The sequence below is a fragment of the Sminthopsis crassicaudata genome, chromosome 4 (genome assembly GCF_048593235.1).
Source record: "Sminthopsis crassicaudata isolate SCR6 chromosome 4, ASM4859323v1, whole genome shotgun sequence".
Classification (NCBI taxonomy): domain Eukaryota; kingdom Metazoa; phylum Chordata; class Mammalia; order Dasyuromorphia; family Dasyuridae; genus Sminthopsis; species Sminthopsis crassicaudata.
The window spans coordinates 295,125,642-295,147,580 of NC_133620.1; the positions used below are offsets into that span (position 1 = coordinate 295,125,642).

At 41.4% G+C, this 21,939-nt stretch overlaps 2 protein-coding genes across 3 annotated transcripts; one reads left to right on the forward strand and one right to left on the reverse strand.

Annotated features, from left to right (window-relative positions):
* Positions 1–4,489: 4,489 nt before the first annotated feature.
* Positions 4,490–15,978, reverse strand: PLOD3 (procollagen-lysine,2-oxoglutarate 5-dioxygenase 3). Its single transcript, XM_074264936.1, has 19 exons — positions 15,424–15,978; positions 14,680–14,771; positions 14,405–14,541; positions 11,767–11,930; positions 11,377–11,489; positions 11,076–11,139; positions 10,749–10,846; positions 10,124–10,225; positions 9,683–9,808; positions 9,227–9,348; positions 8,718–8,822; positions 8,453–8,578; positions 7,673–7,814; positions 7,463–7,576; positions 7,172–7,240; positions 6,775–6,879; positions 6,289–6,435; positions 5,307–5,432; positions 4,490–4,942 (listed from the first exon to the last, which is right to left on the reverse strand). The coding sequence occupies exons 1-19, from the start codon at positions 15,578–15,580 to the stop codon at positions 4,787–4,789; spliced, it is 2,265 nt and encodes a 754-aa protein (XP_074121037.1). The 5' UTR covers positions 15,581–15,978; the 3' UTR covers positions 4,490–4,786.
* A 204-nt stretch (positions 15,979–16,182) lies between these two features.
* Positions 16,183–19,608, forward strand: ZNHIT1 (zinc finger HIT-type containing 1). 2 transcript variants are annotated; one of them, XM_074264939.1, is made up of 6 exons: positions 16,183–16,630; positions 17,264–17,620; positions 17,735–17,905; positions 18,660–18,739; positions 18,878–19,047; positions 19,353–19,608. In XM_074264939.1, the coding sequence occupies exons 2-6, from the start codon at positions 17,599–17,601 to the stop codon at positions 19,372–19,374; spliced, it is 465 nt and encodes a 154-aa protein (XP_074121040.1). In that variant the 5' UTR covers positions 16,183–16,630; positions 17,264–17,598; the 3' UTR covers positions 19,375–19,608. The 2 variants fall into 2 exon arrangements, with proteins under 2 accessions (XP_074121040.1, XP_074121039.1); XM_074264938.1 differs by lacking the exon at positions 16,183–16,630 and having other exon boundaries at positions 17,211–17,620.
* Positions 19,609–21,939: the final 2,331 nt, after the last annotated feature.

Sequence of the window (21,939 nt, forward strand, 5' to 3'; positions counted from 1 at the left end):
AATATGTTTGGAACCTTGGAAGAACAGCACATGTTTAACTTATATTGGATTGCTTGCTGTCTTAGGTAGTGGGGAGGAAGGGAGAGAGGGAGAAAAATTTAGAACACAAGGTTTTGCAAAGGTGAATGTTGAAAACTTTATGCATATATTTGGAAAAATAAAATACTATTAAAAAAGGAAAAAAAAAAGTACCATTGAAAAATTGATGAAGAAGCTACAATACTTGCAATACTTTAGGGCTAGTAACAATGATACCTGTGATTCTGATGGCAAAAATTAATTTGGATTCAGCAGGTATGTTGTATTTGCCAGCTTTGTTTGTCACTCTAGCCAGACAGATTTTGTTACTGCATATCTGTCTGTACTTTTTATAGTAGGCGTTAGCTTTTTCATAGATTTCTTTTCTCTGTATTTTATAGAGCTTTTTTAAATAGTCATCTTCAGGCATCTGGCACTCAGTATTGCAAAGGCCTTTTAGCTTTATAGAAGAGATTCCATGATTACAAGCTGGAAAAAAAAAAAAAAAGTTCTACATAGTCTTTTTTTCAAGCTCTTCCACCTGGGCTCTGCTCAGAATTGGGGGTCTCATTGCTCAATGAGAGGCAAAGGCTTGTAATATATAGATCCATTTTCAGCCTCCCCATGATATGATCCCCATGGGATCAGTATCCCCCTAATACAGGATTTTTTACAAAACAGTTCCTTCCCTTCCTCCTTCTCTCTCTCTCTCTCTCTCTCTCTCTCTCTCTCTCTCTCTCTCTCTCTCTCTCTCTCTCTCTCTCTCTCTCTCTCTCTCTCTCTCACACACACACACACACACACATACACACATTCTCTCTCACACACACACACATACACATACCTCCTTCTCAAATGACACAGACTTCCAGCTCCTGAAAAGAATCCTATGGAATTGGAAGCCAGACAGATAGTTATGTAAAGAATCTGGCTTCATTGCATTTCATCAACTAAAGGAGAGAGAAAAGGAGGTTGGGCTGGCAGAGGGGATATACACAGTAAAGAATAGGATGCTCCCTTTAAGAAACTAATCCTTTCAAATTGATTACTCCTTTCTGATTCCCAGCCCCTTCTATCAACTATCAGATGCATTATCAATTCAAGAAGCTAGGATCTTTGATTCACAAATCCTGTCAAAAGACCCTTTTGAATTCCAATAGGAGATAGGGCCTGTCCCAACCCTCACCGGGATCTGAGCCAATTTGGGACTTTACCCATCGGCCCCTTTAGCTAAATCTCTCATAAAAGAGCCAAACTGGAGTCCTCTCTTTGCAGAGGTTCCTAACATGGCCTGACCAAGAATCTCTGTCCAACTGGAATCCCATTTCCCGTGCCCTCTTATCTCCTACCTTCACCTTTTACTAACTAGACTTTAATTTACTCCAAACCCCATAATAAACCTCCTTTATCAATCTAGGTTTTTGGGTTTGTAAATTCCTTTACAGGAGACTCTGTGCCCACTAGACCTCATTTAACTCTGTATCCTTGCGCTGAAAGCGAAGGAATTGCAGGGGAGCTCTATTTGACTCCCTGTGCCCCGAATCTGCCACTAGACCTCAATTAACCCTAATTTCATTCTAAACCTCATCAAATCCAGGCTAAGTGTTTGCTCCAGCCTTTGCCTCAGTCTTTGTCATTGTAAAGCCAGACAATGTACAGGATTGTGAGGAACCAGGCTCATCCCAATTTCAACCTGCAACCTGCAACCATGCAAACCTGAGGGTTGGGAAGGAAGCAACCTTCAGGTCCCAGAGAGCCAGACTCATTTGTTATCCTCTAGTCCCTCCTACTGACTGTAGGAACATGGCAAACTTAGTAACCTCAGTAACAAAATAAGTACTTTACACTCATGTACTTATCTGGCATTCTGGGAAGAAAACGAGGACTAAAGCAATAGGCAGTAGGTTCTCCAATCTTGTTATACCTCATAACCTGACCTGCTTTCTTTCAATTGATTATTTCCTATTTATCCTGTAGATAGCTTGTTTGTACATTACTGTTGGCATGTTATTTATTCCACTGAATTGTTAGTTCCTTGTAAGTAGGGATTATTTTTCTACCTTTCTTTGTATTCCCATTGCTTAGTATAGTAGCTGACATATAATGATAGACATTGTTTATTGAATGACTGACAGCAAAATCCTGGGATGTTTTCCTGAAGGGAATGAGATGGAAACAGTCATTTGTCTGTCCAAAAACTAAGCTCCTGTGCTAGGCACTAATTTCTCTGTTAGATGTTAGATTCCAACCAGCTTATATCTCCCACCAAAAATAAAAACTCTTCCTCTTTACTCCTGCCTCTTTTTTTTAAACAAGTTTTTATTGATACTTTGTTTTTTTATATCTCTATAGTATTCCATCTATCCCTCCTTCTCTCCCTCTGAAAGAGCCATCCCATATGACATAGTTTTTAGAGGAAAAAAAAATCAGAAAAGCCTAGTAACATATGCAATGTATATCACTTGTGGACCTCTTACCTCCACCAAGGTGTAAGTTGGGGAGAGAATATTCTCATATCTCTTCATTCAAGTCCTGTTTGATCTTTGTCATTGTTACATTTACTTTTGATTTGGGCTTATGTCATTCCTTCCATTTACATTATTGCTACTGAATATATTGTTTTCACAACTGCTAGCTTTCTTAACTTGCTTAATTAACTCTGCATGTAGATCTTTCATCAAACATGTCATTTTTTACAAGACAGTAATTTGCTTACTCATTCTTCCATTGATTACCATCTACTTTGTTTCCAATTTTTAGTTATTGCAAAAAGTGCTGCTATAAATATTTTGGAATATATAAGGATCTTTTTTTTTTTTTTCCTTATTGATGACCTCCTTGGATATAAGCCTAATAACACAATCTTTGGTTATGGACATTTAAATCATTGTGTTTGCATAATCCCAAATTGCTTTCCAAAACAATTGCATCATTCCACAGCTCAATAAACAATATACTAGTATGCCTATCTTTCCACAACCTCTCCAACATTGACCCTGAAGTATATCCCAAATTTTTCACCACCACTCTAGAGAATTTATGTTTTTTTCAGTATTGAGCAGAGCTGTGATTAGAGTAGCACCTATAAATATTACTAGGACTGTGAAGGATGGAATAGAGTGGAATCTAGGAAACCATTTACAAGGTAATTAATGCAGTGAGATTAGAAAATAGAGGACAAAATGGAAAAACTGTTGACACCAACAACTTCTAATGAATTGATGTGACAAGTGAGGAACTTATGGGAATGAGAGATGTGTCTATGTTTTATGACTGAATAAATGGTGATGCAGTTGACAATGATAGAAAAGTCAGGGGAGACTTCAGGGTCAAGTGAGCAACAAGATAGAGAACTAGATATTTTCTCTGATTCCCATGATCTCTTAAATCTCTCAAAAAATATAAATTATGGGTCAAAGATAAGGCATATTCAGATGTCTCCATAGTTTAAGACAACTAGAACTGAAAACGTGAAAAATAAAACAAAAAACCTATGAACTGATGCTTACTGACCCTGATTTCATTCAGCACTTGTCTCCCAGATCCCATGTAATTATCAATGAGACTACACTAGCAGACCCAAGGACATGACATAGACTTACATCAAAACATACCCCAGACCCTAGTTGTCCTTACCTCTTTCCAGTGCCATGGAGACCCTGACTGCAAGCTATTGAAGTTCGCTCAGGCCCTGATAGCCCTTGATATCCACCATAGCCCTTCAGGAAGAAAGGCTTCCTGGGGGCTGCAACCTAAAGGAACCAATACTTCAAAGCTCTGAATTGTTGATGTTGGGTTAGAGATCTGAGGAACGGACAGGGGGGAGTGGGACAATTCATCAGAACAAAACACCATGGGTGTGAAGGACTGTACAGCATTCCACCAAGGCTGAGGGAAAGTGCAGAGTATCCAGCTGGGGCCAGCTCTGACCATTTAAGTCATTTAGGGGATGGAGTTAAATCATGAATTACCCAGGGTAAGAAGACATTAAGGTGCTTTGACATTCAACCTACAAAGGAAATCACAATTAGAGAAGAAGGAAATCAGGAAGTGAATAGTTGGAAAAATAATCCCACTTTTCAAAATTGCTTCAGGCTTTCCCTCTTTCCTTCTCCTTAGTCTACTTCCCATTAGTGAATATCAGTCTTTCCCTGTATTCAGTGATGTATGGGAAGAGTGGGAAGCCAATAAGGAATAGAAACTAAAGTATCATGTATTTAAATCTAGAAGGTATTTTGTAAGTCCCCTTCACTTCACTTCACTTTTGCAGCCCCTTCACTTTGTAGATAAGGAACTTGAAACTCAGACAATTTAAGTGATATATCCAGGGTTGCAAAGTATCAGATTCAGAATTTGACTATAAGTCTATATACTCTAATTCAAAGCTCTTTTTTCACTGCTCCAGATGAGGACAGAGGTACAAGAATGGAATACTTTTCCCAGGATGAGTGCATACATATGGACACAAAGATTATAAATCTTTCTTTATTCAATAACTTATCACAGAGAGAACCTCCCCCAAACATATCCCCACTCTACCATTTGTGGTTGAGGGTAGGGAGAGGAAGGACAGGAGTTCCAAGAGATACCTGAGAGGGCCACATCAAGACACACACTAAACTGACAAAAAGGTACACAATAAACACACATCATGGAGCAGAGCTCAGAGAAATTCTTCTGTCCCCTCCCCCTAGCAATGAGGAAGGGGGCTGGACCTAAGGCCCCAAGAAGGCACAGTGGTGACAGGACAGAGAAAAGTAATTAGTTGTCAGGGATCCACAAAAGACACCATGATGTATCGTGTCCCCTTCGTAGTAGGCAGTCCTTCATGGTAGTGGGTGAGCCGCCCAGGGTGCAAAAGTCCCCAGCCTTTCCTTGGAGATGAGACAATGCAGTCATATCGCAGAAATCGGCAGCCTCCTCCCTAAATAAGGAACACAAAATATCATGATAATAAAATCAGATCCCCAAGGAATAAAGCTGGGATAAGAGTGGAGATTTAGATTAATAAAAGACTTATTAATAAGAAGAGGAAGAGGAAAAAATTATAATAGAATCTAAGTGAAGAGAAAATAAGGACGTGTGTTTGCCAGAGAAGGAGAAATGGGAGAAAAAGGAGAGGAGAATATGTATATAAGATATGAAAAAGAAGTTCTGGGGATTTTTGGGGGGAGGTAGGGATATTTCTTCTGTTTTTCAGTCCTGGGGCCAAGGATTTGTGGAGATCTCAAGGGTGTATCAAAAGATATCATTTGATTCCCAGAAGGGGAAAGAGATATCACACTCACCTCATAGTCAAGACCTTTGTTATTGAGTGCTATGTTGAGGGTGAAAGTAGAAGAATCATGATGTGGTCGTAAGGATGGTTGCTCATCTGGCCTGTACCGGACCACAAAGTTCATCACTGCTCGGGTCTGGAGAAAGACAGAATCACGGGAGTCTGGGATGATTCCATAAAATCAGGCCAGGAGGGTCACTAAGATGGACTTGGAAGGGACAAGGGAAAGACCTAGGGTCCTCAAGTAGGATCTCTACCTTCCCTTTCATCACTACAGGTACAATCCTATGAGCAGTGAGCTGAAGCTGGAGAGTGCCTCAAGGAGGCAACAGGCAGGCCACAAGGTGGCACTATTTCCTCCAGTGCTCAAGGGGAACAAGTTTGTATACTGAGATTTATACTAAAATGGTTGCATGTAGACCATTTTTGATTGTCAGGCAAATCCCCTACCCTCCCTCTAGTTTATCTCTCAGGCAGTATAAGGCATCATTTTATGGCAGTTCCCCCATTCTTGGAATTCTTGATGTGCAATGTAGCCAGATCTCATCTGCATACACAAATTAGGTATAGACTTGGTGGGGCAGGTTCAATGGACAAAGCCCTGGACTTACTATCAGAAGAATTGAGAATCTTGGCTCTGCAACTTATCAGTTATATGATGCCAGACAAGTCACCTCTCTGAACTTGTTTTTTATCCATAAAATGGGAATAGTACCTATCCTACCTATGATATATAAGTTATCTGTAATTGCTGAGTACTATGTGGATAGGACCAATTATTTGTATTCTTAATAATTCACACACGCACACCCCCGTTCCTGAGGAAGAACCTAAAATTGGAAATTACAGTCCCAAAGTGAATAACATCAGAAGCTCACAGGGATCATACAAGGAAAGAGAGGAGTAATACTAAGATTTGATGGAGGAAATTAGGTGGGATAGGGGTAAGAGTTTGAAGAGAAGTATTTCCATGTCCCCTTGCATCATCTAACCTTTGTGTGGTAACCTGGGAATAGGTTTTCTGTCATGGGTCCCACATAGGTTCTCAGGAATTGTAGCCATTCATCTTCATAACCCAGTTGCTTCATATGAATGTCCACAGTAGGCACATTCTCATATCCCCCTGCCAGCCTAGAATCCTAAAAGGGAGAATTTGGGCACAAAGAGGTTGAGCCATCTCGACCCTTTCCTAAGAATATCCTTTCCCCAGGAGAGTTTCTTAAGCCCTCATTGCCACTGTTGTCACCCTCCACACTCTATACTCACCCCTGTCTAGAGAGGCATAACAATGTGAAATAATCCCATCCCATCTCCTGGGCTTCTGTTTCTTTTATCTCCTTCCCTTACCCCAAGTCATCCCTAATCCTACCTTTCCCCATCTTTTCCCTAGGACTCCTTCATCCTCTGCAACCCTCCTTTCCAGAATAATAAGTGTGACATCGCCTGATGTTCCCTCTTTCCAAGTAACTCCATCCTACCTCATGCTTTCCCCCAGACCACTGGCCAAAGTTCTCCATCTCTTCTACTAGTTCATCACACATTTGCTCTGACAGCAGTGGAAACCAGTACACATCTGGACATGGCTAAAAAAGACCGGGTTAGGGAAGGAAAGAAAAACAGAGCTTTAGAATCCTGATGATTAGATGGAGAAAAGAATCTGAGTTGATTTTGATTTAGAGTTGGAGGGGGCATAAGGTAGAGAGAAAAAGACAGTGAGAAGGAAAATAAAGTGATAAGGATAGGATATGAGTCAGGGCAAGATATGTGTGTGTGTGTTGGGCTCAAGAGACAGAGTAGTTGTCTCCCTAGAACATGGTATTTTGGGGAGGAAGTCTATGTTTGAGTAATTGAGAATATTCTCTTAAAGGGATATACCTGTTCCACAATGCCATCCCCATCAAGTGCCCAACTATAATTCTCATGAATGTATTGCTCTTGCCAGTCCTAGAGGTAAATAATGAAGAAGACATCATGATTACCCTTCTACCCCAATAGTCCCAATAGGCTACCATTCTAATATCAGATACCTCAAGATTATTCCATTCCCTCATTTTCCTCTGGGCAAGGATAGAGGGTCATTCCTCTGAAAGATAGAATTTAGGGAGAGAGCCTGAAAGGCAACCATTCAGGCATCAAAGAACGGGGAACAAAGACATGGTCCCTCACCAGAGGATTGTCAAAGATCTGCCAGAGGTCAGGGTATAAGTGGTCTGTTCTGTACCGGGCAGTGGACAAAAGTCGCCCAAACTCCTCCTGGTTGCTGAGATGGAGAAAGATACCCTAGGAGAAAAAAAAAAATGAGTTCATATTAAAAGAATTGGGGAACAGTCCTTCCAGTTTTCACTTGTCCAGGGACCTAGAAATCAAATTTCACACCTTATCACGGACAGTCTTACAGAATGCCATGTCAGGATCACTCTCACTTTGTGAGAATATTTCTCTCTGGGGCAGCTCCTTCCGAAGTGTCTCTCCCTTAATCAAATAGGCCTGGGATACATATGGAACGTTCCACACACCCCTGCATATGTGTTGAAGAAGGTGAGGTTAGAATAATAATAAAGCTTATAAAGTATTTTTAGTTACAATATATTTTAAATATTATTTTATTTGCTAATTCATTTCCATTTTACTTCTAAGTTTACTTTTCTTATACTTCTGTAGGGTAGACAATACAAATATCTTCACTTTACAGATGAGGAAACTGAGGCTTAGGGAAGCTAACCAATTCCCTCAAGATCATACAGTAAGGGAAGAGGTCCAATGGAAACTCCATGTACTGCTCAGTACACCATGCTGACTCTATCCAAGTCAAGAGAAAGTCCTCTGCCTCTGATGATGTATCTGCTATTCCCTCTGTATTCCTCATAGTTTTACTTTTGTATCTCTCAGCAGGGTTTGCTTTGGCCTGTTTCCTGCTTCCCCAAACCCTGCTCCTCTAAGCTATAAACCCAAGAGGATGTATTGTCAAGAGGAAGGTGTCTGGGAGACTGATCTGAAAGCTAATGAAGTAGTTCAGATGAGAGTAAGTCAATAAACTCAATGTGTTCAAGGGTGATAAGGACCTGAACTAGAGTAATGGCAGTGTTGAGAAAAGGACAGGTGCAAGAGATGCAGTGAAAGATAAGGAAGGAATTCCTGCATCAGAAAAAGACTCACACTCGTTTCCTCTGCACCAGTTCCACATAATCTTCAGATCGAGCATAGTACTCCTCAGGACTCAGTGCTCCCCAGAAATTGGACCATAATTTTCCATGTCGGGACAACATAGGCGCTATCACCTTCCTGGAGGGAAAGAGAATAGGAAGACTGAAATGAAGACTGACTGAAGAAATCTGAAGATAACCTGGAGTAGCTCCTCGGGGTGGAAATCTTCTTGAGAAGAGGAAAAGAACTTGAGAATCCCTTCAGAGATTTGGGTGACCTGTTCTCCTCAATGAGGTTGCGTAGAGTCTGAGGGTTTGTGATGACAGCATCTGCATCCAGGCTAAAATAGAATTCACACTCAGGATCCTGACGACAGTTGTCCCTGCAGACAAACAAATGGACTGGTGAGTCCCTAAATGCAAAACTCCCCTTCTATTTTCTTCTCACCCCCACTCCCAGCTTCTAGAGAAGAGGAAGAGACAAATGAATTCAAGCTACAATAAGATGAATCAAAGACAAAATTCTGAAAAGAATGCTTACTATGGGGAATGGATAATGTAAGGAAATGCAAGGATTTCAACTTCCCCAAACAGCTTTAGTTGGGTTGGCTCAAAAGAAAAAGACAAGATGGCACAGACAAGAGACATGTCAGGTTGGACAGTATGGAGGTATAAGGATGATTAGGTTAACCTATAATTCTGGAGATGGCAAGGATATATTAATGGGATGACTGGGTAAGTATTAATGTGGTTGAAATATACGCTTCCCCATTCTAAATTTACTCACATAGCCATGTCCCGGGCCTGAGCTGGAGTTAGAGCCTCCTCTGGTCCAACAAGCTTCACCGCAGAGAAATGGTCCTGGAGCTGAGGCCATGCAGCTGCAATATGGGGCTCATGGTGGACTTCCTGGGGTTGAGAAAAGATAGAAAAAAGATTGGGTAATAAGGAGCAAGAGAGAAGGAGGAAATTAGACGAAATTCAAGAATGGAATGTTGATGAGGAAAGGACAAGGAAAGAAATTAGAAAAATCAGGAGGTCAGGGCCACTAAAGAAGGCAAAGCAAATTAAATTATGCACTGATCTGAAATTGATAAGCCTTACTGAGATTTAGGGATAAAAATATAAAAGGAAAACAAACCCTTTTCTCAAGTAGCTTAACATTCTACTAAGATTAAGTGGGTTTATCTCAGGAAATGAAAAGTAGGAGGCAATCTGGGAAAGTGGGAATAGGTTATCTCACATTATTATGCAGGAAGAGTGTAATCTTCTCTGGTGGATAATCAATGAGTAGCAATCTCTGCAGGAATCGAGGCAAGAATGGAGTTGGCTGTTCCACAAATACGGACAGAAATACTTTGGGGAAAAGCTGATATAAATGAAGCACATGAGGAAGACTGTCACAAGGAGGCCTGGTTTATCACTCACACCCTCCTCCAGAAATACACTATTTTCCAGATAATATCCATTCCTATTTACAAACCTCCCCAGAAATGGGTTGAGAAAAACCCACTCTTTCTTCTTGGTCTCCTCCCCAGGAACTCCCTTTGACCCAGCTAACACCTAGCACAATACATTGAATACTACAGGAAGTTAATGTTTATTGCATTAGATTGAATCCTAACTAACTCCCCCATACCATTTCATTCTTTCCTCCCTTCCCATCCTCACAAACTTCTCATACCTGCAGCTCCTGGAGATCTATCCGATCACGGTCACAGAACCCACAGCCTCCCTCTGGGGACCAGCCATTAGGGATGTAGTTCCCCAAGTAATTTAACTGGAGCTATGAGAGAGAAAAACAAACAAAAGTCTGAATCTAGAAAGCTATGGGAGTCAGGAATTTCACAAAAGTGAGCAAAAGAGGTGGGGGATTAGCTAGGAGAATTAGACATTACAAGTCTCCTTATTTGTCTCATCTCCTCTGTAGAAGCTAGGTGATACAGTGGAGAGAGCACTGTCTTTTAAGTCTGGAAGATGAGTCTGAATCCTACTTCACAAAAATTCTAACTATGTAACTAGGCAAATCATTCTAAACCTCTGAAACCTCAGTTTCTTTATCTTTAAAATGGGAAAAAATTATACCATCAATCTCACAAGGTTGTTGTGAGGATCAAATAAGATAATATATTCAAAGAATTTTGCAAACATTAAAGTACTATGTAAATGTTAACTATGTTTTTGTTATTTTTTTCATTATTATTATTAAGGTCACTATGCAGGTAACCATGAGACAGGGGTACTGTAATCCCTGGGATAGAGGGATTCCTTGGGAATGTTAATATCCATCAGATGTGGCAGAAAAGTACCTTGGTGGGTCCATTGCCATGGATCACGACAGGGAGTGTGTCATAGGCCACATTCCGAATACGAACCTGATTCCGGTCAAACTTTAATACCACCTCATCTAGGGGAAAGAAAGATGGAAGTTTTATACTTCCCTATCTCAGGATCTATAGTATTACAAACATGAAAAAATTTTTGTACCCTAAATGTCAGATTACTTAGGGAAAGGACCTCAATGCCAACATAGTTACGGGAAGTACACCTCTTAATTTTGGGATTTTCCCATATTGCCCATGAAAACCTCCCGAACACTCATTAAGTTTAGTTGCTCCTCCTTTCATCTCCCTGACCTATGGCTCCATTGAGATTCTGAAAAATTCGAGATTTGTGATCCAAAGCCAGGCCAAGCTTTTCCTAGAAAGGTGAGAATAGGAGATGTTAATTGAAGGAACTTCTTTCCCAATGTCTTTCTTCCCATATTTCTTTCATATTACCCTAACACTTCTTTTCATCTTCCCAGCCTCCCACATTTTCTTTCAACTACATTACTTTCCCTCTCTATACCAGTGAATTCCCATCACCACCCCCCTAGGAGATAAGATAGCCCTTTTTCTAGGTATTTCAGACTTCTTCCCAAAACCTTCTCCTCACTCTGAGCCTAGAATCCAGGTAGAGCCGAGTGTAGAACAACTGGTCATCATCATCATCCTTGTATTTCCACTGACGAACAATATGATGGATAGTTGGTGCAAAGCCAATGAAACCTGTCCAGATGGAGCAAACTTTGGAAACCAAGCTTCTGATTCTGGAGAAACCAATTATATAACACCCCTGCCTCTAGCTCTCTGTGTCAAATCTCATCTCTAGAACTTCTTAGAGGCCAGAGCTTGTCTTCCCTATTCCATAAGCTCCTGTCTGAGATCAGGTGTCCAGTCCAACTCCATTCCATCCCATGTTATCTGTCCTTCATTCCAACCCTGAGATTGACCTAGCTTCAGTCACTAAAGTGGCTCAGCTGCACAGCTTCTCCTGGACTCTTACCTCCAGAATTAAGGAAACGTTTTCCATTTCCCACAGGGGGGTACCTCTCTGCTAGCCCCCACTCTGGCCAACAGAAACTCTCCGCTGAGAAGAGCAAGCGGCTGCCACTCTGAAGAAACTTCCACAGCAACTCTTTGGGGCTCCCAGCTAGAAGTACATCATAGCTATGTGGAGGAGGAAGAAATAACTTATTAGAACTACAGCCTTCTCACTTCCCACTTGCCATTTCTGCTTTTAAACTTGGTGCAATAGAAAAACTGTTGAACTTGAAGTCAGAGAACTGTCTCTGTGGCCTTCCTGTCCATAGATATCCCTCTGTATCCAAGAGCCCCCTTGTCCCAATGCTGAGTTGCTCCTGGAGTCTTTATATTTTGAGGTAGTGCCCTGTGAACCATCACCTTCTCATCCTGGAATTTCTCTCATCTCCTTGAATTCCTTTCAGAACTTCCATTTTAAGAAAAAGTTCAAGCTAGAGGCATCCTTCATGCCTTTCCTGGCTGTGCTTCTGATTTTTGGGACTTTGCACCATACTTTCCTTCTTCAGTTCACTCTTATATGTTATTTTCTCCAATTAGAATGTAAAGTTCTCTTGACTCTAATTTATAAGAAATCAAGCCATTCTCCAATTGATAAATGGTCAAAGGATATGAACAAACAATTCTCAGATGAAGAAATTGAAACTATTTCTAGCCATATGAAAAGATGCTCTAAGTCATTGTTAATCAGAGAAATGCAAATTAAGACAACTCTGAGATACCACTATACACCTGTCAGATTGGCTAGAATGACAGGGAAAGATAATGCACAATGTTGGAGGGGATGTGGCAAAATTAGAAGACTAATACATTGTTGGTGGAATTGTGAATACATCTAGCCATTTTGGAGGGCTATTTGGAACTATGCTCATAAAGTTATCAAACTGTGCATACCCTTTGATCCAGCAGTGCTACTACTGGGCCAGAAACTGGAAACTGAGTGGATGCCCATCAATTGGAAAATGGCTGAATAAATTGTGGTATGTGAATATTATGGAATATTATTGTTATGTAAGAAATGACCAACAGGATGATTTCAGAAAGGCCTGGAGAGACTTACATGAACTGATCCTGAGTGAAATGAGCAGGACCAAGAGATCATCATTATATACTTCAACAATTATATGATGATCAATTCTGATGGACGTGGCCATCTTCAACAATGAGATGAACCAAATCAGTTCCCATAGAACAGTAATGAACTGAATCAGCTCCACCCAGCAAAAGAACTCTGGGAGATGACTATGAACCACTACATAGAATTCCCAATCCCTCTATTTTTGTCCACCTGCATTTTTGATTTCCTTCACAGGCTAATTGTACACTGTTTCAAAGTCCGATTCTTTTTGTACAGCAAAATTACTGTATGGACATGAATACATATATTGTATTTAGTTTATACTTTAACATATTTAACATGTATTGGTCAACCTGCCATCTGAGGGAGGGAGTGGGGGGAAGGAGGGGAAAAATTGGAACAAAAGATTTTGCAATTGTCAATGCTGTAAAATTACTCATGCATATATCTGGTAAATAAAAAGATACCAACTTTTGGGATAAGAATTCATTATTTGAAAAAAACTGCTGGGAAAACTGGAAATTAGTATAGCAGAAATTAGATATGGACCCACACTTAGCACCACATACTAAGATAAGATCAAAATGGGTCCATGATTTAGGCATAAAGAATGAGATCATAAATAAATTAGAGAAACAGAGGATAGTTTACCTCTTAGACTTGTGGACGAGGAAGGAATTTATGACCAAAGGAGAACTAGAGATCATTATTGATCACAAAATAGAAAATTTTGATTACATCAAATTAAAAGGCTTTTGTACAAACAAAACTAATGCAAACAAGATTAGAAGGGAAGTAACAAATTGGGAAAATATTTTTATAGTTAAAGGTTCTGATAAAGGCCTCATTTCCAAAATATATAGAGAACTGACTCTAATTTATAAGAAATCAAACCATTCTTCAATTGATAAATGGTCAAAGGATATGAACAATTTTCAGATGATTAAATTGAAAACTATATCCACTCATGTGAAAGAAATGCAAATTAAGACAACTCTGAGATACCACTACACACCTACCTGTCAGATTGGCTAAGATGACAGGAACAAATAATGATGAATTTTGGGAGGGGATGTGGGAAAACTGGGACACTGATGCATTGTTGGTGGAGTTGTGAAAGAATCCAACCATTCTGGAGAGCAATCTGGAATTATGCCCAAAAAGTTATCGAATTGTGCTTATCCTTTGATCTAGCAGTGCTACTACTAGGCTTGAGAGCAAGAATTTTCTTCTTTTTGCTTGCATTTGTGTACCCAGTACTTAGCACAGTAGATGCATTTCAGAGTACTTAATAAATGCTTGTTGACTTAACAAGAATTTAAATCTTGCTTCTGCCATTTATTATGACCCCTTTGGGTCTCATTTTGCACATCTGAAAAATGATAGGGTTGGATGACCTCTGGCATCCCTTTCCAGCTCTAAATCAATGATCTCATGATCTTTAGCCTTTGTTCATTCAAGGTCTTTTCCAATGATCTTTCCCTTTCCTACCCCAAATTCTTATCAGTCATTCCCAACCCCATACCTGTCCACAAACATGATGACCATGTCCTTTCTTTCAGCATATTTCTCCATCTCCTTCTTCAACCATCGAACCTTCTGACCCCCTCCAACTGTTCGAGCCACATCTCCTCCTTTCCATTCTTCTCCTAAGCCCAGTGTCTGTTGAAAGGAGAGAGAATTCCAGGAGGAAGAAATGACTTAGCCAGACAAACCTTGCTCCCCTGACATGCAGTGCAAACCTCTTCCTGCCTCCTTTTCCCAACACATATCCCCAACTTGCCTATGGGGGTTCCTCACCTGAACAGAATAATTGAAAAATTTTGCAGACTGCAGAAATCTCAGATATCCTTCTGTCTCTTCTGTTGCAGCAGTGATTACTAGTAGTTTATCTGAAATGATAACCAATGAATAAGGTTCCTCCCTTCCCCCAAAAAATACTCCTAGCCCAAAGAAAACAAAGTCATTTATCTGGAACTGGAAAAAATCTCAGAAGTCACACAAAGCCTTCATTTTATAGATGAGGAAACAGATTCGGGTAGTTTAAGGCTCAAGCATCTAACCCAAACTCAAGGAGTATTATATATGCTAATTCTGTTCCAGCCCTCCTAAATCCTTCTCAAACCCTTCACTTTTAGTTCCTAAATCTTTCTTGGGTCTGCAATTTCCCCTGCCTCTATTAAAATGTTCCCCCTCAGCCTCTGCTTATATCTCTTACCCAGGCTCCAATTCTGCACATAAGTAGGGATAAGAATGTCAGGTGGGGAAGCAGAGCTAAGGAAAGGGGGCAATCAGAGCAAAAAAAAAAAAAAAAAGAGGGGGGAGGGGGGCTAATGTGTTTGTTGCCCTCTTTCTGGATGAAAATAGTTGAGAACACTGACTCGGAACTTTGCTGTGCTTCTCAAACTTCCCATTCCGTTTCACCACCCGGGGTTTGGAGCCTTCGGAGGCCCTGGCCCTCTCTCCCCTTCCCCGCCACCTCAAACGCAGACCGCTTCTTCCAGCTTCCCAACTCTGGGGCCTTCCGCACCCCGCGGCACTCACCAGGATTGACTCTGTCCCCACCGCTGAGGTTGGCGATCTCGTCCACTACAGAAGCTGACGAAGAGGCCACGGCGCTGCTGGCCCCCAGCAGCAGCAGCAGTAGCAGAGGGGAGAGTTCCAGCTGAAGCCTGAGCCAGGAACGAGCCAGGGGGCTCATGACTGGGTGCGGACTAGGACACCGACAGGCCGGACACCCGCGGGCGCGAGCCGTCCCGGAGCACTGCCGATCTGGCTTTAGAGAGCCCGGCTCGCGAAAGGAAACATCGGAGTAGGAAAGAATTGGAGGTAGCTTCAGGGAGGGAGGCAAGGGGGGTCGGGAACACCAGCAGGGGAAAAAGACGTAACCTGAGGCGACGGAAACCGAAATTTTACTCTCAGACAAGGCGGGGATTGTTCTGGGACCAGCCGAAGCTTTAGGAGAGCAAGTATAGGAAAGTGGGCAGGGAAAATTAGGGAGAGTAGGGCGGGGAGGCGAGAGAGAGAGGAGGATGTGGAGAATGGGGGATGGGGATGGGGAAAGAAATTGGAGACAAGGGGACAAGGTTTAGGGAAAATGAAACTGGGCGATTGCAGAGAATTGAGGAGGAAAAAGATTAAGAGGAAGAAGAGGGCATTATAGATGTTTGTAGGACCGGGGAATCTGGAGACCTGGGTTCCAGTCCTGCCTATTAGTTGTGTGACCTTCAAAAAGTTTCCTCCCCTTCTCTAGTTCTCAGTTTCTTCTCCTTTAAACGGACTAGATGATCTGTCTTTGAGGTCCCCTCCAGCCTTAATATACTAAGTTTCTGAGGGAGGAGAGTGTAGACTAAGTAATAGGAAGGAAAGGTAAACTTGGAGTATGGAAAGATGGAGGGGAGAACAGCTAGGACGGAGAGAAAGGAAAGGGGAGAAGGACTGGGAGGAAGAAAACAGGCTCTAGAGTAAAGAGAGAGAGCACTAATGTTTAGGATGCAAAGCTAGAAGCAGCCCATTTCCTTTATCGTTAAAAAAAAAAAAAAAAAAAAAAAAAAAAAAACCAGCACAAAAAAGGTTAGGTGAGTGCCCAAAGACACAAGGCACTGAAAAGAATTAGGATTAGAGTCCAGGGCCCTGTCCATGTTAATTACCCTGAGCAGCTCTCTAAGGGGAAAGGGCCTCTCCCCTCTGCTTCTTGGGAAGCATTTTATACAGTGAAATTGTCATCACAATTCCGTCCCAGCCTATCCTGGTAAGTTATTCATTATCCACACGCAGCCTACCTTGTTCCCACATGTCCCTGGTAAATTATATTCCATCTTTCACTTTTCTGTGTTTGCTACAATTGTTCCCTTGCCTGGAATGCTTGCCCTATTTCCCTCCACTGCTTAGAATCCTACCTTCCTTCAAGACTCGTGTCTTCTTCAAGCCTAATTCCCCCATTTGTTAATGCTGGTTACTTGGATAGTTATGAATTTTTACAATGTTATTGATGTGTTTTGCTTTTACTTACAGACCCCCCCTCCCATTCTTTCTGTAACAAAGCAAAACAAGTAGCAAAAATCTTTTTTTTTTCTTTCCCCCCCCCACTTCCCAATACCTCATGTTATGGGGGAAAGAAAAGTAAATCCTTGTACAAAATAGGTGTGGGAAGAAAAACAAATTCTCCGAATGACTCGTTAAAGATCTGCACACAAATGTATACAAGTCTCGTTCCACACAATAAATTCATCACCTCCCTTTCATTGTTAGTTTATTTTATTTCTGGTCCTCTAGAATGATGAATTCTCATTGTGTGAATGCACATAATGGGCTTTTTGCTGTTTTTATAGCAGGGACATTGAATAAATTGATCACCGAGTTCTGTTCATTTATTATCCATCAGTTTATATGTCTGAAAAGTTTCCAAATCCAAAAAAGTCATAGGATCGGATTTTTAAATCTGGAAGAGACCCCCGGGCCATCCAAATGGGGAAACTGAGGACACAGGCACTACCGGGAGTGGCCTCTCTAACAAACAGAGCGTAAAGTTGCCTCGTCGCCTAGGCAACACGACGGCAGCGACTAGGCCCAGTGTTCGGCTCAGCTGGGTGCCTTTAAGAAAAATGGCGGCCTCGGTCGTCCTTTCTCTGACGTAAAGAGCTTCCGCCGGAAGTAGATGTGCTTCCAGGCGAGCGTCTGCGCCTTCCCCGCGGGTGTTTGTGGGCCGACTAAACAAACATGGTGGAGAAGAAGACTTCGGGTGAGTTTGAGCCTCTCCATGGGTCCGCCGGGCCCTGCAGACGCTTCCCGCCCTTGGGTGGCCGATCTCTCAGGCACCACGCCTGACCCCGCTGTCCCTTCTCCTTCCTCCCAGTGCGCTCCCAGGATCCCGGGCAGCGGCGCGTGCTGGACCGGGCGGCCCGGCAGCGCCGCATCAACAGGCAGCTGGAGGCCCTGGAGAACGACAACTTCCAGGATGACCCCCATGCCGGCCTGCCCCAGCTGGGCAAGAGGCTGCCGCAGTTCGACGACGATGCCGACACCGGTGAGGCTGAGTGAGAGGAGCTGGGGACCGCGATGGACGGCCGCGCCCTAGAGGTTGGGATCTGAAGAGATCTGGGGGCGGGCTCGGAAGCTTTCCGGCGCCGGGCTCTGACCCCGGCAGGGGTAAAGCCGTGCCGAGGGTGCGTTGGGTGGTCTCAGGCGAGCGCACCGGCCGCTTTTTTCCAACCTCGGCCGCACAGAGAACGCAAACGAGATTCAGGGATAAGTGGTGATTTGCTGAAGAGCATCTGGAGGATAAGTGGGAGAGCTGGGTAAACAAGTGTGCCTAGTGTCCCAGAACTGTGCTAGGTACTGGTGCTAGATGAAAGCAAATGGGCCGGCCTCGAGGAGCTCACAGAAACGCCGCCGAAACGTGCAGATGGAAATACAAAAAAAACCACACACACACACACACACACACATCTCAAGTATACGCGGCGAGAGGCAGGGGGACATTGAGTCCTGGTTCTGCCGCATGGGCCAGGCTCTCTGCAGAAAGACCAGGCCCGTTTGAGCCGGATCAGGTCTGCCAGAGGAGTCACTGCAGCACTTCAGAAGTAAGAGGCCGAGGAACAGTGAGAAAGTAGAGGAGTTAGTAAAACAAGCTTACGAAGGGAAAAGGGTAATGAGTTCTCCGAAGGGGGCAGAGTGGAAGTGTGATGGACTTGGGGGATATTAGCCTCAAGATGAAGAAAAGTGTGGAAAGAAAAGAGATTGGAAAAGTTCGCAGAGTAACTTCTTCCATTCCCCTTTAGGAAAGAAAAAGAAGAAAACTAGAGGTGATCATTTTAAGCTTCGTTTTCGTAAGAACTTCCAGGCCCTTCTGGAAGAACAGGTGAGAAAAATGGGAAAACTTAGGGGTCAAGGGGCTGGGAAAATGGAAATGTCAAGGAAGCTTATAAGGGGGCAAAGTTGAATTGTGCAACAAAGAGATAACTATAGATCCATGTTCCTATTTCTTTAATTTTTCCAGAACTTAAGTGTGACTGAGGGCCCTAACTATCTCACAGCTTGTGCAGGGCCCCCTGCCCGGCCCCAGCGCCCCTTCTGTGCAGTGTGTGGCTTCCCTTCTCCTTACACTTGTGTCAGCTGTGGAGCTAGATACTGTACAGTCCGATGCCTTGGCACACATCAAGAGACTCGGTAAGACTGGATCCCATTTTCCCCCTCTCCCAGTTCTCCTAATCCTTCATTAAGCCACTCTACTCCTGCCTCTTCTACTAATTTATTTTACACTGGAGAAAATGTTCCCTCCCCTTTCCTCTCATGTGTACCTGCCATTCACATTTGCTTACAATGAAATAGCCTAAATAAACTCACAGAGAGGGGAAAAGACCAAACTTCTTTTTCCATAAGAGACTCTTCTTTCTTCTCTCTGTACCTTACCTTATCCTACCCACCTTCCCCTGCACCTTTCCATACAACTAATGCCTCAACTCTGTCTCCAGGTGTTTGAAGTGGACAGTGTAAGTGGAGACCTTTCCCTAAGGACAAAAAACCTTGCCTTGCTCTCTCCCAGAGAAAAGATGAAACTATTGGGACCTTACAGCTTCTTAGACAGGATTATTTTATTTTGTCATTCTGTATGCCACAAATATCACCAAAATCAGCATTTTATACTAAGTCATAAAATATGATTACACATAAAATTCTTACATACATCTTGCATTCTTTAAAGGATATAATAAATACATGTTAATTTCAGAGCTGTCCTGCTTGTCTCTTTCTGAACCTTCTTTTGTTCTCTTCTGTGCATTTTAAAAATGCCATAGTGACTCTTTTTCTCCAATTTTTTGGCATGTCTATTGTATATCTCCTAATCCTGTTTCTTTTCCAACAAGGAAGATAAGTTCTGGGGAAATGAGAGCCCCGTCTGCAACTCCTACCCTCAGTGCTTCAGTTTAGATGGGGGAGGTGATATGGGACTAAATCCTGTCCAATCTAGTGTGTCTTTAAAAAAGCCCTAAGAAAAAGCCTGGATGTATTAAGTGGACATTTTATTTGTTGCAGATAAGTATGATGGGTTCAAGTCCTAGAAGGACATTCTCATAATTCTATCCTGATTCTTCCCCTTTCAATGTTTATTTGGTCCTCACTCTTAACCATTATCTTGTCACTTTCTCTCCTGGTTTCTCCCTTAGTGTCTTATGTTCTTTCTTTTTACTTAATTTCCAAACAATCTATATATGTGCTTGACTGGGTTACCTACTGAGATAATGAACTGTCAACTAGACTGTAATTGGCTTCTAAATTTTTGAATGACCAGAGCTAAACAGAATAGGCTAGAGATGGAAAAGTCAGGGATTAAACAGAAGCTTAATTAAAAGTGAGGAAAATACATGCAAGTAGAAGTCTTCTTGAGGGGAAAGACTTTGCTAGGTCAAAGGCAGTCATAATATACATAAATAGACTGGACCATGACATAATCATTCTTAGCCATTTCCAAAAAAGGCTCATGTATAGATAATGCAGGTGTTCCTAGGTCCTATGGGAATGGTTACACAGTAAGTGTTTGAGGTCAAATTTGAATTTGGGAAAATAAATCTTCAGTACTTCAGGCCTGGCAAGAAAAATCTTTTACAGTGGAGGAGAGTGGTAGTGAGTGAACTTTACTCTCATCAGAATTGGCTTAAAGAGGAAATATGTTCAATATGGGTATAGACATTTCCCTTATCCTGCAAGAAAATAGGAAGTGAAGAGAAGGTAATAGAAGAAATATATATATATATATATATATATATATATATATATATATATATATATATATATATATATATATATATAGGGACAGGGAGTGGTCAGTAGCAAAACACTTTTGAGGAGGGTCATGGTAAAAGAATAGAAATACAATGAGTAATATTTGTAAAAAGAATTTTGAAAAAGTTTCTCTGATGAAGGCCTCATTTCTCAAACATATAGGGAACTGAGCCAAATGTATAAAAAGCAAAATTTATAAAGAGTCATTTTCCAGAAGATTATAAAATCATATATATCCTTTGATCTAACAATACCACCACTAGGCATGAATACCAAAAGAGATTTAAGAAAAGGAAAAGAGCCTTATATTTATAAGAATATTTATAGCAGCTTTCTTCTCATGGCAAAGAATTGGAAACTGAGGGGATGCCCATCAGTTGGGGAATGGCTGAATAAATTGTGGTATGTGATTATGATGGAATATTATTCCATGGGAAATGATGAGGTTGGGATGTTCTCAGAAAAATCTGGAATGCCCTCCATGAACTCAAGCAAAGTAAAATATACTGTGTACAAAATAATAGCAATGTTGTGGGATGATCAGCTGTGAATGACTGCTGTTCTCAGCAATTCAGTAATCCATGAGTACTCTGAAGGACTTCTGATGAAAAAATTTATCCATACCCAGAGAAAGAACTAACTGTGAGTACAAATTGAAACATACTCTTTTTTTTTTTTAACTTTATTTTTCTTGACAGTTTTTTGAGGGGGGAGTGGGGAGGAGGAGTGCCATTCTGTTTTCTTTCACAACATGACTTATGAAAATGTTTTGCATAACTTTATATGTGCCTTCTTAAATGGGGATAGGGGTGAGGATCTGGAACTCAAAAGTTAAAAACAAATGTAAAACAAAAAATTTTAGCTGGGAAAATAAAAATATTTAAAGGGGAAAAGAAAAGAAGAAAAAGACTTCATGCCCAGCACTCTTTTCTACTATAACACCTAACTGCCTTAACATAGTTTTTAACCATCTGTAAAGTTTATAAATGTGAGATTCTTTTCCAGTGATTGAATTGCTAGAGGAAATAAATTATATCAACCATGACATTCTTTTTTTTTTTTTTTTTCATTTAATTTATTATTTTTATTTTTTTAACCATAACATTCTTGCTGTAAGCCATATCAGAAGAAAGAAATTTAAGCTAAAAAGTATTCCTAAGATACTCCTTGGAAAGATAAGGAAAGGAGTTAGGAAAGTGGCAAAAAACAATTTTTGTGAGGTATTTGGATGTTAGATATTGCAGTACAGATAAGTATTTGTCAGAAGAGAACAATGAA